Below are 25,525 nucleotides of genomic sequence, written 5' to 3' on the forward strand. Positions count from 1 at the left end.
GAGGGGGGGAGCTTTTAATTATAAAATCAGTGTTTTTGGATATCGTGATTTCTTATCCAAAAGAATACATTGGTGAAGATTCAACATATTTTTTAAACATACATACATACATACATACACACACACACACATTTTAAAATGTATAGATTCTCACTTTATTAAATGCTGTGGTTCTTTTTCTTAACCACTGTTAAGGGGGAGCTGAGGATGGATTTCCTGTTCTAAAATACAGAAATTGAACACTATTGTTTAAAAATGAAATCAAAAGGCGTTGACAACTTCCTCAATTATCTCAGGTTTGCCAAGCTCCACTTAACTATATTTGTAGGGTATCACACAGCAAACGCCGAGACCATTGTGGAGATATTATTGTGTGCACATCAATTATGCACTTGCAACAGAAACAGACACTCTCTTATTTTCACAACATTCATATGTAAATAATATGCTGATGAATGGAAATTAGATGCTATAGATGATTTCTAAAGTATCCCCCATCTAATAAATACTAAAAAACACTATCACTCTTCAGGCAAACTGAAAGAGCCTCCTTTTCCAGTGCAGACAGGTACTGCACAAAAGGCCAAAGAGGGTGGCCTTTTGACAAAGTAATCGCCTGCTAATAAATGCAAGTTGGGGGGGGGGGGTTATTTGGAGGAAGAAAAAAAAGGAAAGCTTTCTATTTTTCTTAGATAGTGACTGCACACAAAACTGGAGAAAAATTCAACCCAAAACAATTCTATTTACTTACCGGTAAACATATTTTACATGGTGATTTTGAAAAGGAGGGCAACAAGATATGAAGTGTTCATTTCCTGGCACAGGGCAGCATATTTGGAGATGTATAAGATCCTTTAAAAATGAGAGCTCTGTATAAAGTGCAGAGTATAAGATTCTTAATAGATAATTGCCAGCTACTGTAATATCTTGAGATCTTGGATTTTAAAAACTACTGGTGCCATATTTGTACATTTCCTGTGAGAAGACCGCACTGGCCTCTTACACAAATTACTATTCCTGTCCACCTCCCAGCCTTCTCCCTAATGTAAGCTATCTATTCTTATCGTTATAGTACAGTTAATCCCTCTTTCTCTCCTCCCCATACACAGCCCAGACTCACCTAAAGGGTTAAAAGACTAGAGTACATTTGTGACTTGTCAGTGACATATAATACCTGGGTCCTTCATGCAATCAACTTTTACTTGACATGTATTTGCTCATCACAGGACCCGCATTACTACTGGGAAAATGAAGAAAAACCTAAATTAACACTTGACATTCAATATGGTCAAGTCCTTAATTGGCTGGGCTTCCTGAGAAAGCAATTTTCTATTCCCCAAACTGTTCGTGTGTCATGTGTGGAGTGCAGCTCTTGGCCATCACTGCTGTCCCTCGCTCACTCTAATGAGAGCAGATGAATTAGTGCTACGTGACACGATTTTAGCAGGGCTCCTTCCTTCTCTCCCTCCCTCTCTGCCCCCCCCCCCCGCAAGTCATTTTGCTACACTAGTGACAGCTGTGTGGCAAAAAGGGAAGGAGAAAGATTACAAGATGCAAGTTGAGGCTGATCATTTTATACATACATACATACATACATACATACACACACAGAAATATACACATATACTTACATATTCATATACTGTGTGATCTGAATGCTTACATTTTGCTTTTCTTCTGATGGTGTTTTATTATGAAGTGTAAGTGGTGTGTGTGCGGTGTCTGTGCATGTGTGTGTGAGAGAGAGAGGTGTGCACATCTATTTGTGGTGGGGGCTGCTTCAAGAGATCAATAGAATTAGCTCAGTTCGGCTGCTTAGAGGTCAAGTTAACTTCCAATGCCTTCCCTTGCTCTTGTACTAGATTGCAGCATCCTAATTAAAGAGGAATTTGCTTCTATTAAAAAGGAATCTAGTGTTTGTAGAGCTGGCAAATATTTAATAAAACTTAGCATTTATACAGCACTTTAAAAGTGGCCAAGGTATTAAGAGTATTAAGCTTATTTAATCTAAATAAGAGCTCAGGTTTTAAAAACCACACAAACACTTACACACTACGAATGAGTCAGAGATTCAGTGAGGCCTTAGCATGTGTGTGCATGTGTATGTTTGTTTCTTCTTCACCTATTCTATTTATGATTGCCTCAAAACAGTCAGGGTACTTTTTAAAGACCCCGAGTCTCAAAATGTGATATATCTGGAGCCCAAAGAACCCTAACTACCACCGGAGGGGGGGGGGGAGGAGGGAACAGGATGTTTGTACAGTTATCCCTCAAAAACTGACATTGTGAATACAGTGTGAATGCCAAAGGGTACCCCAAATGGTTACGACTATCCTGAAAGCCAAAATATGGTACACATTTAACCTAAATCACACTGACTGATAGAAAGATCTGAAAACTGACCCGTTTCGTACATAACAGCCAAAAGACAGGGCACAAAATTAATCTCATGACCGAAGCCAGTATTCCAGAAGAGTGAACAGCCACATAGGAGATGGAATGTTGGGCTATGGGAGTTCCACTGCCTCTTCAGAGTTTGGTGGAGGGAGGCACTTCCACTAGTTGGGAAACTCTTATTGGATGGGAATTTTGCTTTATCTTGCCTTAACTCTTTCACCAACAGCTAAAAATATGTGAAGTGTGGGATGGGCAGGAGAAGAGAGACTATTCCAATCCATAGTAAATTTAAACAGAAAGATAAATGCAGTTGATACTAGCCATAATGTCTATTAAGAAAGTGGGACAATATTATGTTGTGAGATTGGTTAATATACTGTCCTTACACAAACACACCATGCACCCACCCACCCACAGAGTTATCTTTCCACTACAAAGAGGGACACTAAGATGTTCAAGACATGCTAGGATGGAATTAGCAGGGCATGCCCTTTGTCCCTTTTAATGTGCTTCAAAGAGACAGCATCTCAAAAGTGAAGGTTCTAAGTTCTCGGACAGTCCATCGCCATCAGTTAAGGAAAGCAAAAGTCTATGCGTATTTAACCAGAAGGAAATCTCTGGTTAAAACCTATAAAACCTATGTGGGGTGTCTTGTGTGTGGTGTTTGATGTTTTTACTTGTTGTGATAGTCTGTACTTGACTATAAGGCTTTGTAAGCCACCTTAGGCATTTGCTTCGGCATGGGAAAAGCGGGGTATAAATTCATTAAAATAAAACAAACAAACAAACAATGCAAGGGAAGCTGCTTGAAGAAAACCTGCTTCTGCCTACAATAAGCACCAAATAGGTGTAGCTGTGCCACTGATGCCTACAGATCTAAGGCTTTCATTAAATGTTACATTACTTACATCACACACACAAAAATGTAGACCACATGGAAAAATGAAACTGAATGAAAACAGACAAGCCATTCACTTTCTGCTTTTCTTGGTATATGGAAGTGTATAGTTTCTTTTGTGGCTTTCGCTCTTTAGCAGGATTTATAACAGCACTGCTAGAATTCTCTGTGTACTTTTAAACATATCCTTTTAATAGGTAAGGTGTGTTTCTATTACCCAGCAGCAACAGAGAGACATATAACTTTTTTGTGTGTGAAGCACTTCTAATTGAAATTTTTCACATTTGCCCACAGCTTAAGAGAGGGCCAGAAGCCAGAAGGGGCAATTAAAGATCATAAAAATGCAACTCATTTATGTCTTTGTACTCCAAACAAGACTACACAAAATAGGCACGCAACTTCTGATTATCGCTGTACCAGCATGTTGTTAAACACACAAACACTTTCTAGTAAGTAAATATCTAGCGACCTAACAAAGAGAGGTATTTTATATGTTTCTTTATCCTGTGTATGTATGTATGTATGTATGTATGTAGGTATGTATGTATGTGACTGACTTGAGTGAGTGAGTGAGTGAGTGACAGACATCTAACAGCTTTATGGTAACCTCTGTGGTGCTGGCTGCACAGCCAAGCTCCACCTGTGATTTGAATGGCATTGTTAAGGGAAGGGTTATTAACTGACATGTCCTGGTTAGTTTTAAGGGTCATTCGATTGTTTGAGGTGTTCAGAAAAACAAGCCTTTAACTCACAATACTGAAGAGTGACACTCACTTGCACAGGATGCTTGTGATACCTGCAACTCACAAAATATAACCATAGGATCAGGATTATGGTAATGTTTAGGATTAACCAGATTAAGCATGATCTTTGGCTTTAATAAATTTCCATTGTCAAAAGAAATGGTGTTATAATATGGATGGATGACCTTGTCTGTTGAATGAATGCACTGTGTAGAAAACAGAGTTCCTGACCAGTAGTAGTCTGCCTACTACTTAAATGCAGATATAAAATTAAAATCCACATTTTCCAAAAGCACTCACAGAATTGTGTGTTTGTGGCACCTGCCTAAGTGCTGTTTTCATCTCCCCAGTCTTGAACTTATTGCTCTTTTTGCAATGCCAGGGCTAACTAGGGACAAGAACTTGGGAAGACAGCAGTAATGGGCAAGAAGCACTACTGGGAAGCTTCTTTTACAACTGCCTACAGTAAAACAGCCCATTAAGAGTAGTCTTTTGATTAAAGGCAAGCAAGTAACAACAAAGTGACATGTTTTAACTTGACATTTTGTTAAGGATGAGCACGCTTTTGAAGTTCATAAAAAAGTGAAGAGGGTTCTGTGGAACATTACGGATGTGCTGAACACCACTGTCATTCCATCCTCTGTGAAATGTGTCAACCTGGAAGTATTCAACACAAAAGCCCCAAGGTTATTTAGAAAGGAAAGTGAGATTTTTTTTTTAATGCTTTCACTTTTACGCAGCTGCATTAAGTTTTCTCCGTGGCTTGTAGAGTCTAAATAAAATGCTCATTCTGTTTCTTTTTTGAAGGCACTGTGAATGTCTATGCCACCCACCCAGCACTGCAATAGCTTACATTTCAGCATTTTTGGAGAAGATAAACACAGTAGACAAGGAAACGATAATGAAAAAACAGCCTGGCACATGAAATGAGAGGGAAGAGCATTTAAAAAAAAAACACACACTGTGGATTTGTCTAGTCAAGCAACGCGTACAAATGTTATTTCGAGCAAATTAATAGCATTTCAAACAGTCCTTCCCCTCATGCTTGCTCTCAGCCCCTTGCCCAAATTCAAGATATTTTATCTAACTCCCAGGTGAAAGGTTTCAAAAAGTGGTAAGATGCAGCTGTGTTGACATTGAACTTTTTTCCTTTAACAAGGCATACCAGCGTCATCCTGACACACTTTGCGGATGCTTCGTTACAAGCTGCACCAGTCACTTGATGTGAGATATCTGACCAGGCTATAAAACAAACTGTTAATCTCTAGACTCGTCTCCAGTTCAGTTCTTTTCTACTTTTGGAAACAAACCAAATAAAACTATCTGCACCCAAGTGAGAACTCGACACTGTCCAGCTTTTCTCCATCTTGCCACCCTTTCCTCACAATAGAAAATATATTCTCCCACCCACTACCTTGGCCTGAACAGATAATTTTAATAGCGGATCTCCATTCTTTATTTCCACCCAAAAAAAATCAATAACAGGATGACATTCAATTTAAATTGCAACCTAATTAATTACCTGTTTGAGTGAAAAATATTGGTATCTGATTTGCCTGGAGAATTCAATTAGGAATAGACAATTTCTCTATAAAGTTCTCCTCACATCACCTGCAAAACACCAAAACCTTCATTCTAGATCAACTCAGGGCTAACTTCACACCTGTCTCCAGATTGGCAACTGCTGCTCACTCCGAATTCCAGCCACAGTTGCTATGTACAAAGGTGGTTGTGTGCATGTCGATGGTATCCACAGAATGTTGCTCCTTCGCCCCTTCAGGTGGGACTGCTTCACCCCCACCCCCACACGATGCAAGGCAGGGGAGAGCAGCCAGGTGAGTTGCTGGGGAATGAACTGGAATGGTCCTTCCAGAATGGAACTCTCTCTTGTTCCTGGGACTGCAAATACAGACCCTTCGTCTTACCCTGAAATCAGTCTGCGGTTAGCTGGTTGTCAATAGGGACCATGTAGGAATTTTTTGTTCCTACAGTGATTGACCAGTTGTGGGAGATTTTCACCTGCTCCAGACAGATAAGGTACAGGAGGCCATTTAGCTAATATGTTCAAAACTGGCAGACATCATGCGGAATGAAGAACTTGAGATGCAGGTTTGGCATGCACCCTGAGGCAAGCAGATGGCTTGCCAGTGGAGGGTCCCACACCTGGTCTCCAAACATTGCCTGCCTTGGGAACCCAGGCTGGGGACTCTTGGCGATGTTGCAAGACAAACCTCAAAGGGCTGTCTGGCTTGGGGTAGCCAGTGCAACCTAGCTTCCTTAACCCCTTTTCAGCAGTTGACATTTAGAAGCTGTTGTTGGAGTTTACAATATAAGCCTTGGAGACATTATAGAATTGCTCACACAGGGGGAAAAGGTAACTGTTGGCTGTCTTCCCCAAGTTAGGAACCCACATTAAAGGGGATGATTAGTGTGAGGAGTTATGACCCTCTGCAAGATCTTCTTTGGAATGGGCTATATGCAATTTTAATGAACTGGGCCCCAAACACCTTGTCTTGTGTTAGTTGAGGTTATGCTGGCAACAGATTTTTAGCACACTGCTGTAAGTGGGGCTCTTTTGAACAGCTGAATCACTGTACTACATGATCCACATATGCCACAGCCCTACACACAACCATCACCACATGTAGCACTGACAACTTAAAATTAGTACGTGTGCAGCAGGTGCCACCACAACAATTCTGGTTAAGAGAACTGGTCCTAAATTATGATTGCCAACTGGAGACAACATTTTTGTTTGGCAGCGTTTCATGTTCAATGCACACCCTGTCCATCCAAATCTCCAGTCACTGACTTCACAGCACTTCCTCCTGAAAGGTATTATATTCATCAGAATTCTATTGCATTTTAAGTTTTCTGGGGGCATGTCAAAATGTTTCACCTTGGTGAAAGCCAGAGTTCAAGGTTAATGAGAGCAGTGCTGGCAATTACAGGATTCTCCAAAGGTATACAAGAATTACCTCATTTTATACATGAAGGCCAGGGGTGTTACACAGATGCAAACCCCACATTTTCTCAATAAGAAGAAAAGCTAGTGTGAACTGGGCAAGACACAGAGGCAGATGGCAAGTATTTACGCAGTTGCAATTTACAATCATGGGATTCACCATGGCTGTCTCCTTTGCAAACAAGGTAACACTGAAAAATATACAGTGCTCATATGTGTAAATGTAACCTGACTTGGACTAAAGTTCAAAGAACTCAACTAGACTTATTTTGAAGCTATATTTAAGACAAGGGGGAAAACAGGTTACATGTCTATAACTGCTGGCAGGCGGGCAGGTATGTCAATAAAATGTGGTGACATGCCTATGTGAGGTTTTCCCCACAGTGTGAATCCATAAGTTCACAGCTGGAGTTTGTATGGATTCTTATATAATGAAACAGCTGTAGCTACTGTTTAGCTACATTCCCACCTCATCAATAAAATGGTGCCACAGAAGAGATCACATACATATATCAGATTCCAGCTGGCATCTGCCTGTACTGTATCTCCCCCTTCCCTAATGTAACATTTTACATGGTTTTCTTTTCACAGTTTGTGAATTTGGAAAACTGCATATGTTATAAGCTGTTCGGATCAAACTTCCGTATCTAAATACTACTAAAGTTTGTGGGGTAGGGAGCGGGAAGAAATAAAAGTAACCAGGGTGAGCATTTCAGATGCTATTGAAGATTGCAATATTTCACAGCTGTCTCTGTATTTTACACATTTGCATGACATGCATTATATTTAAAGTTCCATGAAACTGATCCTGAGTTCATTGCTTATTCAAAGTATTGCATACCACTCGGGACTGAAGACAACAAAAGGAGATTCTCATTCTTATATGCATTACAAGATTGGCAGGAACATTTCCGTGTGTGACTCTCCTTTTGTGGATCAGCAAAATAGACTATGTTTTTAACAAGTTACTTATCCTATTTGTTCTGGTTTTGCAAACAGATCCTCCTGCACGCAGACTGAATAGGATATAGAAAAGAAATATTTCAGGCAGCCTAATAGGATATTTCAAAAACACTACTCTGAGCTGCAAAGGATATGACAGTTGCTCTTAGACACCAGCACAGCTACAGTGGTGACGAGGGCACCAAAGTTCCATTGGCAAAGCCTCAGTACCACTGGCGGACATGCACCAGACACCAGCATACCCTCACCGTCCAGCACAGCCACTGCCAGTTGGAGTGCCCAAACAGAGTGGGGATATAGGTGAGTCATGAATGAAATATGGGTATGCCCCAACCATCAGTGGAATGCTATACAAATGTCAGAGCTGGCATACAAACAAAAATCCCATGCAAATCCATGTGGGGGAAGGACACCAGAAAATTCCAGATCCCATTAAACACCCACTCAGTACTTTATGGCAGAGCATAGGATACAGGCTACACAGCAAGTACTGTACTCCCACCCCACTATAAAAGCATAGCCAGAGTGAACAGATGACAGGGCATGCAGTATGAGGCTATACCTCACTGCCCTCAGGTCATGCACACTTACAGCATACACACAGGAACTGTGCTAATGGGAAATCTAAACTGGTTCTTTTTCAATACACAACGGTCCTAATCCAGCTAAACTTAGACATGACTATTTCCCTTTAAGTTAAAGACATGACTATTTCCCTTAATTTAGTCACGGCTGTCATTCCATTGATTTATTTTTCTATTTGTTTTACAAGATGATGTAAAATGACACAGATGCTGCACTTAATTACCACATTATGATATCCCTGATCAACATGTTATAAAAAGCAACAATCAACATCAACCCTCTAGTTTTAAAACTACTTCCACTTGCTTTATCTTTTGTTGCCTTTCCCCTCACGCAAATATAACTTGTTGATGTATTTATGACAGCCAAATGTTGAAGTTTTATCAATCTTTCACTCATTACTGTAATTAACAAATAGGAGCATTCGTTCTTCAGCTCAAATTATTGCAATATTTTGTCTTGAAAGACATACAGGGCCTAAATAGCACTGCCAAGCAACATGGCAAAATGAAAAAGACTGATTTCTTCAGTGTTATAGAAGAAGCTGGGGCGCAACTCTTGACTTTAGTGGTGTCCCTAAAGCCTAAAAAAGAAAAAAAAACTACTTCAGAGTCACTTTCTATATTAACTTTGCAGTATGGGAGCCACTATAGCATGGTTCTTTACCATGTTGTGAAAATAATATTAGAAATTCTGGCAATGTGGGAGAAGGAAAATGTCCATGCTAGCACTTCCCCTTATTTCTGGGAAGGGAAACACTAAAATGGAGATACACTGTGGCACAGACTCCATCACACTTATGCAGGAACTGTACTATAGTGGCTCCCATGTCACACAGGTAATGAGAGAACAGGGTCCCTAGTTGCTTATGAAGTTTCACCTGTCCCTATCGCTAACCTCCACATGTTCCTTCTCTTTTAGGAAAGCATTCCCAGTACATAGTTCTGTACTCCCACTATGAATGGTATTCTGCAGAATAATAAAGTGAGAATTTATTTGAATATCAGTCCATAATCATGTCCATCCTTCTTCTCAAGTACTACTTTGTAACAATTAGTAGGAAACAAATACAACTGGGTCATCTGGCAAAGTGAGCTTTGAGAATCTTATCCACATTGCTACCCTCTCAAGCCTATGTCAAATGAAAGCCTAATTATAATCATCTGATACTATGCTTTTTTATTTAGAACTATGCTACATTTAGGGAAATTGACTCCAGAACACATACATAAGATTGTAGGTGCAATCTGATAAAGACTTACCTATCAATCTGACTCTAATTACTTCTTGGCGACCACACTTAGTATTGCGCTGTCAATCTATATCCTTGGATGCACCTTTGGAGTGCAGCACCACCAACGTAGCTTCCACTGCATCAAATTGGTCATTTGGGCCATTTGGAGAACAGGCTGGCCAGAAGACAGAAGAAACAATTTCAACTTATCTCTTCTGCCACTCACTGGTACCCTATCACTTTTGCTGGCATAGATCTGTTAGAGTAAAGGGGTCGTATCAGTCCTGGGACAAGGGCACCATATACCGCAGATGCCACTGTTGCTAAAATCCACCCCATTTCACCCCCACCTCATTCCAATCCTGCCCTGATCTGCCCCCATGACTATGCCAATGGCTGGTTTGTACAGCGCTGCTGCCAATGCACGGCCTCCCAGCCTTTGCGCCAACAGCTGTGCTCTGCAGACTGCAGGAGAAAGAGCCACGATGACAGACTGTGTGCTGGCTGACAGACCTTGGGATCCACCAGTGTGCCATGTGGATAGGGCTGACCCCTAAGATGCTGACATTCTGGGTTTCCTCTGGCAACAGGCAGCCCAATCCTAAGCTCCAGCGCCACTGTGAAGTACAGCAATGCAAAAATCGCCACCACTGTATTCTGCAGGGAAAGAGAAGCCGCTGGAGTCTCCTCTGAGTAAGACAACATTTGTTCCCTTACCCTGGGCAGAACGCTGCTGGCCCCAATGGGTCTCCTTGGATCTGTGCCAGCTCTTGAGCTGGTGCAGAACTGAGGAGGCCAGTATCGGGTGGTTCAGCTCAAGAGGGGGCATAGGATTCTGTTGTAGTCTCTGCTGCTGTCCCCATCCCCCTCCTGGGCCCAATCTGCCCACTGACCCACCCCCTCCCGCCCAGTTCCGCCCACTCCCTGCATTCCCCCTCCCTTCCCATCCTGAAAACCTCCCCTTTTACTCACTGCCTGGTGCTCCCGTCCAGCATCTTCCCAGCACCAAGACTCTGCGTCAACTAGCGCTGGCCCCTCTGCAGGCACCAGGTGTCTCTCCTAGGCAGGAAATTGCCTTATGGCACTTTTACAACAACCAGCATCAGCAGTGGGGTTGAAATGCCAGTAGTACGCGTGATGGTATCAGGCGCTAAGTGTTTTATACACAACAGCTCTTTATCTTTATATGTAAATAAGAGTCAAACAAAGGGTTTCATGGATTTATTCTGTACTTTTTTCAAGAGAATCATTCTGGGAGGTTGAGTGCATACTTGCAAGGGATTTAAACATATTTTGCTGCTTTATATCTGTGATTAAAAAACCTAGTTGCGCATTAGAACCTCAAAAATGGCTTAGATATTTTCCAACTATTTTGTTCTGTGTTCAAAACTACAGTATTTGAACTAACATGAAAAATGCAGTCACTTCAGTAGGAACCTTAGGATGGTATATAACAGACAGAACATTCTGTTGTAAAACAGAGGCATGCATGGAGGATTCTATAAAAGTCCTATTGAAATAAATAGATGCACACACAATGCAGTAGCAGAGGTACTTTTTCCAGTGGGACCTGCTCAGGTGAAGTTGGTGCAATGGGTTGTAGCTTGGATACAAGCTACACCAAAAATATGCTCGTAATGGACATTGTACGGTGGCCAGGCACATCAATATTATAGTTCAATTCCATCCGAAACCAAGAAAGGATACATAAAGTTTTGTATTTTAGTGCTTCCTATGCTAAGCTCTTCCTAGATTGCTCAGTCACACACTCTCTGGACCAAATGCAAACCATTAATGAGCAGCTGGTAGATCAGATGGGGTTATTAAAAACAGAAAGCGTTTCTAAAGAAGAGGGTGCTATGTTTGCAGAGTTTCCCACTTGTATGAAAACCAGGAGCATGGAAAACTCCTTTTGCCAACAAACAGCTCACTGAAGTCAGTCCTGGTATCTGGATTTCTGCTGTACTATTTTAGTATGGGTTTTTTTAATGACTCAGTTTAGACAAATATGGAACTGATATTTGATAAAGAATTCCACAATACAATTTGTGACCAATTAATTAGATTAATACAGATACAATTTAGACAAAATATTTCCTTTTTTTCCCTAAAGTTCACTAAATTTTAAACATACTTGTAGGTGGATCAAACATTACCTTTTACAACTAGGATTTTGAATGGTACTGTAACTTGTCTAGATGTAAGTGTTACTGATCTCAGAGGGACTTGTGATCCACTGTGAATGCTTTTAGCATAACTGGAAACCTAAATAAAGGGATGTATCAGATTTTCAACAAGATACACTTAAGTGTGTGCTTAAGAGCTTAGCTGGAAGTTACAAGACACAGAGCTGCTGCCAGTCCATGTCTCCGCAAACTTTTTCACATAACATCTAAGTAAACAACCTGCATGTTGTGGCATCGTGTTATATACTGGTCGGTCCTCACCTCTCATGACTGACTGTCAGCCACAGTGGCAAGGTAATGAACAGTATGATGACATCACATCATGCGTTTGCCTAGAGGAGAGCCAGAGTGTGGCAGCATCTGCCCTTTTCCATCCTATCTAGTTAAGCTTTCATTTAACCACAGAAATCAATGTGCTTTCTTATGCCCCCCATTCCCCCAACCTCTTGGTGGTTTCTAATTTAAAAGCAAAAAAAAAGTAATATAGACAAAGCAACACATAACCTGACAGCGTACCAGTTAAATCCTGATGGGGTCAATAAAATGAGCGTTTGCAGGAGTCCCAGAAGGGGAATGTTTTCATGAATGCTTCCATTGTATAAAAACTCTCCGTATATCCTGCCTGCAAAATGACAGTCATATGCCACCAGCTGTAGAAGGCATGCTGGCAATGTCAAGTGCTGTAGGATATTCAGGCGGGATGGAAGTATCAGGGATGGGTTTTCAGTATCCATGGCTGACTATCACAAAACCTTAATGCATTTACAGATAATTTAGATTGCGATTTTAAGAAGAGACTTACAGTGTTTGCTTTGAATGCAAAAATAATATAATTAAATCCATGCTAATTAAGCATCTCAATTTAATATTAGTTTAGTTATTTCATAAAGCCAGCTGGAAGTAATTATTTTTTTTTCCACGTGTAGTCTTCATTAGTATGTGATATTTTTTCCCCTCCAGATAGCTAGTTCAGATGTTCTTGGCAAATGTAAGTCTTGGATCAATTGTCTCAGGAGCAAATAGCCACTAAATCTATCTTAATGAAGTTGACAAACTTGCAGCATTTTGTTGAAAAGGCGACACACACACACAACAACCTATTAAAAAGGTCCAATCCAATTCAATCCAAAAGATATCACTTTTGGGGCTTCATACCTAAGCACACTTACTAGGGAGTAAGTGCGATTGAACTCGGTGGGGCTTGCTTATGAGTAAATATGTCCAAGTTCTACCTGTAATTGGTTTCATTGGGAGAGATTTATACCACACATTTAACTCTTGCATTGAAATTAATCAGTATGGGATTAAAAGTTCCCAATACCCCACACAATACACCTTTTCCAAACTCTAGTACCTTTTTTTCAACAGCTCTCTTTATTATACAAAAACATATTTTGTAAATGTCAGCTGATATCCTTATGTCCCATTAAATGCAAGATGCTCATGAGTAATTCAATTTAACACCAGGGCATTAGGATTCAATCACACAGGAATAATTACAGATTTAAAGACACACAGGTTCAGTACTTATGCCTGTTCATTATGTCCTGTCTATAAGAAATTCTTTGTGTGGAAAACAAAACTCATTTTATCAGTCTTTCCCACACCAATTTTTTTCTTTGGGGTTTTATTTTATTTCTTCTGTCACAGGGACACTGGAAGTATAAATATTTTGATGGAACATTTTGATTTAACAGAACAGACCAGAAAGACAACAGCAATATTGGGAAAACACTCAACTGCTGACTATACCCTGTTCTTCCTTATATTCCATAAAAATTGAATTGAGCAGCCTTTCAGCACCCCACCATGACAAGACCAAGCATCTGGACACACATTTTTAACATGCTTTCCCTCACAGCATATTCACAAGGCAAAGCACTGGACTTCCTGCATGTCAGGACCCATACATGGCCATCTCTTCAAATACTACAAAACAAAGGTAAGTTTCCAGTGGCTAACACCCAAATTACCACTTCATCATTCACACCAATGGTCTTCTTAACTCTTGAAATTTACCTGATTGAAGAAACCAAAAGAAAATCAGGAATTACAAGATATCCACTTGGCAGCATATAATAATGAAACAGATCTGAAACTTGACTTTTTCTTCTGATCTGGTAAGAGAGCACCCTATAATATCCCATTTAAAGAACACAATGGGATCACAATGTTACATAATGCAGCCATTTGGAGGCAAGCTCTAAAATTCATGAGCAGTTATACATAAAACTGAAGGAATCCCACCCCTCAAAAAGAAAAAAAACAACTACACTAACCAGTTATGATTAGTACAATAAAATGAAGGGGGACAGCTGTTTATCATGTACTTGACGTTGCATTATAATAGTTTTATTCCTTCAACAAAAAAAATTATGAATAGCTTTCATATTTTAAGCATTAAACTAACACACTAAAATTGTCAGAATGGGATGACAGTTTCACGAACAGAAAGCATTTTGCTTTGCCTGAAATGCACTGAAAATAATACATACAGTGTGCATGGAGCACAAGATAAACTGGAATCTCAAATATCAGTACTGACCACAGAAGCATTACCATCATTTATGATTCCCTTATTGAAAGATACACTCTGATACAGAGTTTCTGTTGGTACTGGTGTTAAAATACATCCAATTCACACCTAAGGCTGAAGATGCTGAAACCGGATTGTATTGCAGGCATAAAACCTTCACTGACTAAAATGTATACTTTATTTCTATTCCACATTCTGTCCAACATTAACAATATTCACTTCTGTAACAAACATGATAAGAGTGTCGAACACCTCATTCCCGTGCATGTTTACTCAGAAGTAATTCAATGGGGCTTATTCCCAAGTAAGTGTGTTCCCAAGTAAGACTGCAGCAGTCTAAATGTACTATTTAGTGTTGTGGGAAAATGCCAAATGTGCATATGTTTCATTGATTCCATTAGATTTTGAGTCTCATCCTAAGCATGTTTACACAGAAAAAAATCTCTCTGAATTAAATGCCAAATAAGTGAGCAGTATTAAGCTGGTGTATCATAGTCTGGATTGCATTCCCTGGAAGCAAGTCCCACTGAAATAAACTGAATTAGATTTAGGTTTGGTGCACATATATCTACTTACAAAACAGTTTTAACTGGTACTTAGAACAAAAGCAATGTCACACAGATCATTCTACTCAACACAATTTACTTATTTCCCCAAAGCTGCTACATTCATTTTTAAAAAATATATCTAGATACAGAGTAAACACATACATAGTTTAAGTCAATCAAGAGAACACAATCCATCAGTAATAGTCTTGCTCTCATGGGCAGCAATACATAACAGTCCCTAAAAGTCTAATATTAATCTCTAAAGGTCAGCAATTCTGGTGTTTCCTGCTACAAAGCGGTATGCCCCAAAACACAGCAGCATGTGTAGTGAAAATGAACACAATATACTGGTCATGGGAAAAAGAAGGATCTTAATAACAACAAATGTCAAATTAACAATTTCTTGGTTAATTCATTTATTGGTTACATTTTGGAACACCAGCCATAATTGTACCACCTAAAATTACGTATAACATCCACATATGTTCTTCTACACACAAACACAAAGGTAGCCATGAAGCAGCATGTGAGCTTTTCAGGTTCACTGTGGCATTTCTTTTAGGTAGGCAAAAACACTATGGTGAAGGTAACTTTCTGTTTTTAAACAAAAACAAATGTGCCCATTTTACCAGTTTTTTTGTTTCTTCTACTGTAAACATGTTACTCAGTTTACCAACACGGCCCTATCTATTCTCTATATGGGCCATATGATAGAATACAGACTCCGATACACAGTATGCCAAACCCTATTCGAAACTATAGTGCCCTACAAGTGGTAATACATGTCCCATTTCTCATACAACAAGTAGTAGCAGAAGGTAGAGAAACAGCAGCTTTTCAATATGATTTACATTATTGGTCTGGGAGAAACAAAAATTTACCATTAATTAAAGCAATTCTGTATCCCAGGTGTCTCTAAGGAGGAGCCTTCTCTTGATAGAACCACCTTTATAATGATTTTTGGTTTTCAAAATGCAACTTTTCTATGCATAGGTTAGAACAAGATCTGTTCCGCATATGATCATAGAAAAAAAATGATGAATTAGCAGCTCACTTTCAACTGAGTGGCTCAAACTTAAAAAAAATAATTCTACAGTGCCTCTTCCCTTGTGCATACACGTTATTCTCAAGGACTAATGTAAATTGGGCATTCTAGACTTACTACCTTATGATTTGAAAGTTATCACTTTGCCACTAAAGTTCAAATGCAAACGGGAAAACAGTTCTAACTATATTTGCATCTCCCTCTCCCTCTCTCTCTCTTGTGTGTCATAAGTTTTCCTGGGCACACTTAAAACCCTCAGCTTCTGGAAGTCTACAAGAATATTATTGGGGACAGGGAGAAAATTCAATAAAGCTTTTTTGTTTCTAACTTATGACGCCAGCTCAGTACACAGAGTGTTCCTTTGGAATCGCTTACTGTGTCACAATGACCTGGCAAATGTGAATTCTTTCACTATCATCACAGTCCCTGCAATCTTGCCTCAAATGTGACCAAGTCACTTTTGCTCCAACATCTCCAAGATGCCTTACTCAGCATCTTATTAGTCAGGGTTAAGAGTCAAGGCAAACCATCCTTGAAGCTGAAGGCTCTGCTGCTGTAACATTTCAGAATGTGCCCTATGAGTTAACTGTACTAACTGGAATGAGACATACGGGCATACAAAATTATCCATTTTAAATTTGGCAACTACAATTTGCATTGCACCCTCCTCTATACTGACTTTGTTACTGACCATTTAATACATTCCTTACGTCATCAAAGCTGATGTCCGTGAGGCTTCACATAATTCCAATATGCAAAATGGTTCTGACGTTAAGACAGAAAATCGCACACTATGATTTGAGGGAAATAATTACATTTGGCTTAAACAACCATAAAAGAAAGCCCTCCTAGGCTCTCAGGTATTTCTCTCGCTTACACACACACACACACACACACACACACACACACACACACACACACACACACACACACACACACACACAACTCTATATATCTCACACACACCCATTCAAAATACATTACTTAGAAATCTAGTATTATGAAATCAATATGTGCATAATTTTATTTACACGTATACACACATGCCCTTCTGTGCAGCAAACAACCCTTTCCTAAAACATTTCTGGCAAGAATGCTCCAATTAAGTCAACAGATTTTACACACACACACATTCATATGCATGCATACAAAATGGCAAGTTAAATTCTGTATATATGATAAATTATTGTTGGCATTTCATTCCTATACTGTTTTGAAGAAGGAGAAAGCATATTTCTTTCAATAAATGCCATTGTCTAACAATCATGCTGTAATGTACAGAAAAATGCCCCAAAAGCAGTACCTCATACGAAGTCAGACGCTGCTCTTCTCTTTAAGGTCAAGCATGAAAAGACTACTCACTAAACTACTTATGATAACTTTTCATCAACAATGAACTTCTAAAGCCAGCATATGATGTTTTAAGCCAGATATATGATGTAGATATATGATGTAGTGCATACAATGTAGTGTACACATATAAAACTACCTAATAACTAAAAACATTACAGCAGATACCTTTGAACAAAAGTAAGAAACATGGCAAAATGACCTCAACACTATATTATAAAAAATAAAACATGAAATAATCAAACTACTACTAATGAGTGATACAAAAGACATCTTTCATATCTTTTCTACAGGTTTCTCTTCGATGCATCTCAAAAAAGGAGGTTTGACAGGAAACCTATGAATGAAATGAATAATGTGTTGGCATGCTGTTGTTGATTGCACCATACCACAATTTTAAAGAATAAGAACTTATGTTATGTGGTTTATTAGAGGAAATAAAAGTGGCTTTATATATGATAAAGTCATGGGTCAGCTTCTGACCTAGGCATTATCAGAAACCTTAAACCAGTCTCTCTCTCTCTCTCTCTCTCTCTCTCTCTCTCTCTCTCCCCCCTGAACACATGTGATCTGTAGTTAGAGATAAGTTACATTTTTTACAATCAGTTCAGTAAATGGTGTAAACATGTCTTTCTATCAGGGGTAAAAACAGCAATACACTAGTACAATTAAAATGCTATGCTGTACACTTGATTTTCATATTTTTCCGAAATAGGTAGGTTTTCAGAGCCAAATAAGGAAGCATTCATAAATCCCCCCGTAACCCCCTCATTCTCTCTGACAGACAGATGAATCCATATTAAAGCAAGTTCATTGATTTGATTTTTAGTTTCCTCAGCTTGTTCTTCACCTAGTAGGAAATGATTTCTCTAGTGATAACTAAGACATTGTACTAATGAGAGAATCTAATTCACAATAGGAAAATTGTCACTACTAATAATATTTGCAGGAAGTTAAATAAGGCGAGTGTATGAAATGCCAGACAGTTGTCCTTTAATAGGATAGTTACACAATGAAATTATGTCGTTAATTTTGTTACATCACTGGGTGAATCTTAGATTACTCTATAATGGTTCACAGATGTATGTGTAATCTCAATAATACTCTTTTCACTGGTTAAAGAGATACTTCAAGAGAAATATCTCCTCTGCTTTTGAAGCAGGAGAGACATACATGCTTTTGCTCATCTCTGGCATTTTGTGTCACTGTGGGTTATTGCTATTTTGCTGTTATGGTCTCATTGCTTAAAAGTATTTTAGAATAACACAGCCCTTAAGGTAAACTAGAAAAAGGAAAATGACATTTCTTATTCTGACAAATGCACAAAACATCTATGAAAGCAGAAAATTAAAAAAAAAGCCTTCTATTTTGTATTTAATCAATCAAACAGGGCTTCTTTCCTAGTTTTAAACTCCTTGTAAACTGAAATGGGCTATTCTGTGCATGTGGCATGTGCATGCGAATATATATTCAGGTATATATCCGCACACACATATCCTTGGACTCTATCTACCCTGGTCTCTATCAGATGAGTAAGGAATAGAAGCCTAGGGTTTCTGGTCATTCTCAACCTGTCACTGATCAAAGTAACCCAACGAACTCCCCTTAAAAAGTTGAGATTTATGATCTTCAAGGTTATCAGCAATTATTTCTGTATACAGAGCATGGATGGCTCCTTTCAAAGTTTCCACAAACACTTTTTTTAAACATACACATAAGACTGATACCTGTATAAGGCTATATTGCCATATTTTAAACTTTTCAAAAAAAGGTAATTGGGGGTCTAATAGGTTAGCATTTTTAAACACAAACCTTTAACTTCCTTCATATACCATTCACAATTTTCTTGTAGGAAGGATAACTTACATGTACACATTATATGAAATCACACAACAAGTCAATGGAGATGTGTAGGTTACCTGACGGAGCATTAAAACTTGACTACATGCTATTTGGTATTTATACTATTATTTCACTCCAGTAGACACTCTGAAAAGCCTTCATAGTATAAAATAAGGTTTTATAGTGTTCTCTATGAAGGTATGTGGCTTTCCATCACTATATCAGAAATCCATCTGAAATGAGAATTACCATTTCACTCCAACCCAAGGCAGCAAATATTGTATATGGTGTAGGAAGAACAATGCTTTATAAGCCATATTTCATTATTTTGAAGAAATATTCCAAGCTATCCCAAAGATCGAGCAAAACAATTTTTTTTTATCCTGCCAAACATTTGCCTATAATAGTATCTCCTATGCAAAATGCATCTGCTTTCGAGCAAGAGGGAAAAGCATAGGACTAACAATAAGAAGAAGAAGAAATAGCTGTATTTGCATAAGGAATAGTTTTTAAAACCACCATTCTAATAAACAGATGAGGGGGGGAAAAAACAACAATGAACATGACACACAATTAAAGCGTTCAGAAAAGTAAAAGAAATTCTTGTAGCTATCAGTTACATTTTCAGGTGCTCTAGTAAACCGTTATAAACCAGCTACATAAAAAAAATATCTTAGAAAGGAATTGGCAAGGAAAAAAAAAGTTACACTCCGTTACTCTCTGTAAGTGGAATTAACTTACCCTCTTTAAAAAGAAAGAACAGAAAACTCCTAAGTGTACGCAGGCAGAATGATTTTAGACAGAAAACAACATTCTAGGCACCACAGACATGAAAGCAAAGCACACATTCTCCAAATAAACAAGTTCATCATTACCACCTTTACAACGCTACTGTGTGTCTGTGTGCGTGTATTCCAGCGGAGCGATCCACACTGATACAGCATCTGCCATGCATTTAGACATACACTGTACGTATTATTCTTTTCCCAACACAGATTCAGAAAATAAACATGACCATATGTGTTCAGTAATGAGGAAAAGAGAAACAAGGTGAAGATCCTTGTGTATTAGCAAAATTAACAACAGAGAAATAACAGCTGAGTTGCGGATGGGTTGGTAACTGCCAACAACTACTTTTTTTTTTTGTCAAATTCTTGTATGGAGAGGTTCTCCTCTTTTAAGTTTCTTCCTCTCTATGAATATCTAATACTGTTTGGAAAAGCCAAACAGTCAGACAGGCAATCTAATACTATGGATGTGGTTCAACAGTGATTTATCAATTGATCATTAGCTGGCTCTAGTTAACTCTTTTGTTACCAAAGCAGAAAAAAAATCCTTTATGCATTTAACTTGTACACATATTACATTATTTAAAAAATAAATAAAATGATAGGTAATTTAGGATCATTTTAATTAAGTCACTAGCAAATGAATACAAAAACACCTACATGCAGGGAATATCACACATACAGTTCAGTGGAACAGTCAAACATATCTGTGTCCAGCACAGAGCATTTGAAATCCTCTTTTCAAGTGGGATATTTTACTTTTAGGAGTAAGCAATCACATATAAGCAGTTGCTTATTTGACTTATGTTGATTATATTTCTGTACAGTAAGCTGGTATCAGCTGTAATCAGGGTCCCTCTACAGGATAGATCTAAATATACCTTATTTGAATGCAGGCATCCTATGCCTATGCAGGCATCCCTGCAGTTTCAACTCTGTTCTGTACACAACTGTTGTATGCTGTAAACTACACTGACAATTAGCTCATGAGGGAACTTGTTTGTTTGCATATATTTTTTCTTTCATAAAAATTGCACAGTAAACGCTCCCTTCTTAAAATGACTGAGTGCAAGTCATATAACCTCTGCTATAACTGTGGGATAAAATGACTGCATTTCTATGTCAATGGAATTCATTCATTCAAATAAATGTTAAGCCTGAAAAGAAAAGGGCTCGCTGAACAGCACAACGCGCACCAAAACTTTTTGGTGCTTCAGCTTCTTGGGGTAGGGAGAGCAAAATGACTTTTCCAAAAGGCAAGTCCTCTCTCGGAGCAATAGGCAACACTAGCCCATGTCATTTTTTTTTCCTAAAGTCTGGTTTTAAACTTCCCTCCCCTCCTTGAATCCAGTCCAAGTTGCAAGATTCTTTTTCCTTTTTTTCTTCTTTCCTTCTGGTCAAGAGTGTGTGTGTGTGTGTGTGTGGGTGGGTGGGTGAGGGGGGGCAGGGTTTCATGCAGAAGAGCCAAACAGTTGTGAAAGAGTAGCCACAGCATGCTGGGTGTGTATCACCAAGTGCGTGGTACAAAGACACCAGCAGCCCCTGTGATTAATTATCAGTTATTACTGGCCTCGCAGTAACATTTTAGCTTTCCCGTCAGAACCTCCATACCAGGCTGCCTTAAACGCGGCCCCCGGTGAAGGAACTACTCTGGGGAAGACGCCAAGACTCAGCTCCGCAGAAACAGCCTGTGTGTGTGTGTGTGAGTATATGCGAGAGCAAGAGAGAGAGAGAGCAGCAACTGAAACTGTCTCATCTAACAACCCTCAGCCTGCACTGGCAGCAATTCCAGCACAACTGCTTCTCTCTCTCTCTCTCCCCCTCCTTAGGTCTGCATAACGCTGTTTGCTGCCACCTGAACTCAATTAGGCAGCTCTGAGGGGCCCCCATAAGTTTAGTATCAGTTTTGATATGGGGGCTTACATACTGAGGGGGTGGGAAGAATGAAAGAACTTTTTGCTGGGATAGTGAAATTTTTTTTAATTTTTAAAAAGAGAAAGAGAAGAATAAAAAAGGGGGGAACAAAAGGCAAACAAAGGCAACAAATCTTACCAGGAGTAACTGATCTGTTGCAACAGTTAAAAAAAAAAATTTTAAGGACTTGTTTTAAGGCAAATATCAAATGTTATTTTGTTCTTTTTTTTTTTTTTTTTTTAAGGAGCCCTTAGGGATGCAGCGAAGTGAGCATGAACATTCCAATGGCTTAAGTTATGACACTTCAGAAACTGTGCAGCGTTAGAATTGAACAAAAGTGAAATGCAGGCAGAAAAAAGTTTAAAAACACACACACACCATAAAATGAAAAAGTCAGACATGCACTTCAACGTGCGGCATCAAAAGTAAAGTCACATACCTGCTGGGACATTCTGTATAGGAGGTTAGTGTCAGCGTTCTGCCATGTCCCCATGAAACCCGATTCGGTCGCTGTCGGTCTTGTTCCGAACTGCATGGAGTTGTCAGTGCAGGAGTCTCTTAAAGTCAAGCCTCTTGCCCTCTTTCGCTCTGTGTGTCTCTCTGTGTCTCTGTCTCTCACATCCACTTCTGCCTCTTCTGACTGAAAAGTGAAGGTGGATTTTTTTGAGCCTCTTGGCAGCCAGTAGCAGGAGGGTAGTGTAGTTAAGCTAGCTGCACTGTGCGTTTCATTTGGGAAGGGGGGCTTTGGGGAGGGGGCCAGAGCTTCTTTCGCACCTTCTGCACAGATACCCCTATCATTTATGCATACACTGTGACTCCCCAAGCTCGCCTTTGCTTGGCTTAACTGCTGCCTGTCAGGTGTGCATGCAGTACTGAGGAGACCCAACCATCAGCTTCATACGCTCAGCCACTGGATGTCATTGGATAGCAGAGCAAAAGAGAGTCAACTGCACTGTTCCACTGTCAGGCACCAAATGACATCCTGCACTAGCCCCCTCTCAGTCTTCAGCTACACTGATACACATGCACACTCAAAGCAGCATGCAGATCAGAGTGAATTCAGAAGAACAAGCTGTGGCCCTTTCCCTGTTTTTCTTCAACAATGCTGTCAAGAACAGCATGTAATTGCTGACACTTGCCTATTAAACACAGACTGTAAACCTCCTAACAGACAGAGGAGAGGAGAGGGACAGCCAATTGCTCACCCAAACAGACAAAAGGCATGCAGAACAACACACACAAGTTGGCTAATCTTTTTAAAGATATTACTTCTACTGAACTACTTTGCAATAGTCCCATCCCAAATGTTAAAACAATAAAGCTCTTACCAAAAAAGGAGGGGGTGGAAGAACATAAGATGATCTCCAACTTCTTTTAAAAATAAAGCGAGAAAAAAACTGCATGCATGTTTCATCTCTCACATCTTTGTTTTCCCCTGTTAATTGCCTAAAATGCCTCAAGGAGCACAAGTCGGAGTTCAGGGAAGTGTCTTCCCCCTTTTCCATAAAGATCAAAAGTAGATCCTTTTTGGGTTTTATTTAAAGTTTCTAGATGAAGAATATACAATAACCTTTCAAATCACAAAAGGTGAGAGCAGGGTGGTAAAATGAACTGAAGGAAGAAAAAAAGAAAAAACACTGCCAATTCCATCCAACAGAAAGAAAGGCATTTCTCTGTCCAGCTAGATATCCTGAGAAATCCAAAGCCATCAACAACTTTTAAAAATCAAACTCTATTTCAAACAATGTAGAGTGTATTTTCCTAGTCCTGTTACGTACTTTGCTCTCCTAGGAGAAAAAGCTAGAGGGAGGGGCAAGAAGGCGAGAACACCTACATGGATTACATAAACACTATAACTTTAAAAATGTAAAACAAAATTCATGCCCTCTCATAAAAGCAAGTCAGGTTAAAAGAAAAAATAGACAAGTTTTTCTCAACTTAAAGTGTAAGGAACATTCATCTTCTAATAAAATCTACAAATTTAGAGGACAAATGTACCACTCTCACAGCTTTTCCTTAACTAGAAAACAACAATAAACCTTACTCTCTCACAAAACAACAAAAGAATCGCAAGAAAGCCTCAATGGCAGCCTTGTGTCATTAGTGTGCAATGAGGAAAGATGAGAAACCGTACACTATGTTGACACAAATGTGTCTCCCCCTTTAGATCCTGTATCTCCTGAAAGCTTTTCAGTTAAACTTCTCTCCAGATCACCACCATTAAGCACAAAAAAAGTCTCAAAAGCTGCAAATGCAATATCTGAGAAACAAAAAGAAGAGCCCAAAGAACTGTTGTCTTAAAATATATTAAGTCCACCTGTGGTCAATAAAAATATTCTTGTTGCATGGAGCGAGGGGGGGGGAACCCTATGAGTCAATTGTGCCAACAGTGGCTGTACCTTTACAGCTAGCTATTACCCACTTAAACTCCCTCTAAAATTTGCTAGCCTCTTGCTTTCTGAAGTGGTACTCAGTGCCTCAGTCAAGCTGCCTGCTCAGCTCCTGACCTTCCCACTAATGGCTGTTATTTGTGGGAGGCTTAAGGACAATGTCAATAGCCAGCTCCCTCCTCTCTGCTCCTCTCTGCATCTCTTGCGCTCTCTAACTCCCCACCTCTCCTCTGCTTTTTTTCCTCCCTGTCCTGCAGTCCTCTTCACTCCCAGGGAGAGGAAGGGGGGAGGGAAGAAAAAAAAACCCACGCACACAAAATCAACTGGCATGCAGCAGCAAGCACCTGCAGTAATAGACTCTTTTATTAAAACTGTTATTCTGCAAGACTTGAAATTCCCAGTGGACCGGGCCATGTCAAAGCCGATATAATTAACTAGAGGCTCAGCAACGGATCAATTACCAGACAAGCAAGTGATAGTGAAATCAATGAAAGATCATCAGCTACATTATCAGTGTTGCAACTCATTAGGGTAAAACTGAGAAATGTGCTCAAAGCGAGCCCAAGCAAGGTGGCATTACAAAACAAAGGGCTAATTTGGAGACCCTGCTGTGAACAATCTGTAACAGAATTAGCCTTTTTCCCCCCTAAACTGCACAGCTCTGTAACTAAATGTGACAGTCTGAGAGAAGCAGTTTATTAAGACACCAACTCCAAGTTTATTTAGTTCATAAACTCTCTCCTAGAAAATCAATACAGTCTGTACAGGATTATTAGGCTGACTAGCTAATACATCCAAATCTGGTCTTCCCAGGCAGCAGCCAAAATTCTACCTACCGGAGACGGGAAAAAACAACCCCATTCTCAACAGCTGCAACCCATGGTATCAGAAGAAGCCTATCATGTGGTGGTCATATCATACCATACAAGAGGAATACGCTACAGAAGGGGAAAAGGCACTGCTAATATAGCAAAGAGGAAACCAACAGAACAGAATACTGCAGCTTTCCTCATCACTAAGTACATTTAATGATTCTGATAGATGTATTACAAGCAAGAAGTAGAGAAAAAACATAACCAGATGTCTTTGCAGAATGGTGCTCAAGATACCTGTCACTAAAGGGATGAGAGCAGCTCTTGCA

General features: G+C 39.4%; 1 protein-coding gene across 1 annotated transcript in view; it reads right to left on the reverse strand.

Annotated features, from left to right (window-relative positions):
• Window positions 1-25,525, reverse strand: part of BNC2 (basonuclin zinc finger protein 2) — a 457,344-nt gene that overhangs the window by 287,973 nt on the left and 143,846 nt on the right. The window contains exon 2 of the mRNA XM_066616198.1: window positions 22,434-22,634. Coding sequence (XP_066472295.1) covers window positions 22,434-22,634 — 201 coding nt within the window. The remainder of the gene's footprint in view (window positions 1-22,433; window positions 22,635-25,525) is intronic.

The sequence above is a fragment of the Tiliqua scincoides genome, chromosome 2, assembly GCF_035046505.1.
Source record: "Tiliqua scincoides isolate rTilSci1 chromosome 2, rTilSci1.hap2, whole genome shotgun sequence".
Lineage (NCBI taxonomy): Eukaryota > Metazoa > Chordata > Lepidosauria > Squamata > Scincidae > Tiliqua > Tiliqua scincoides.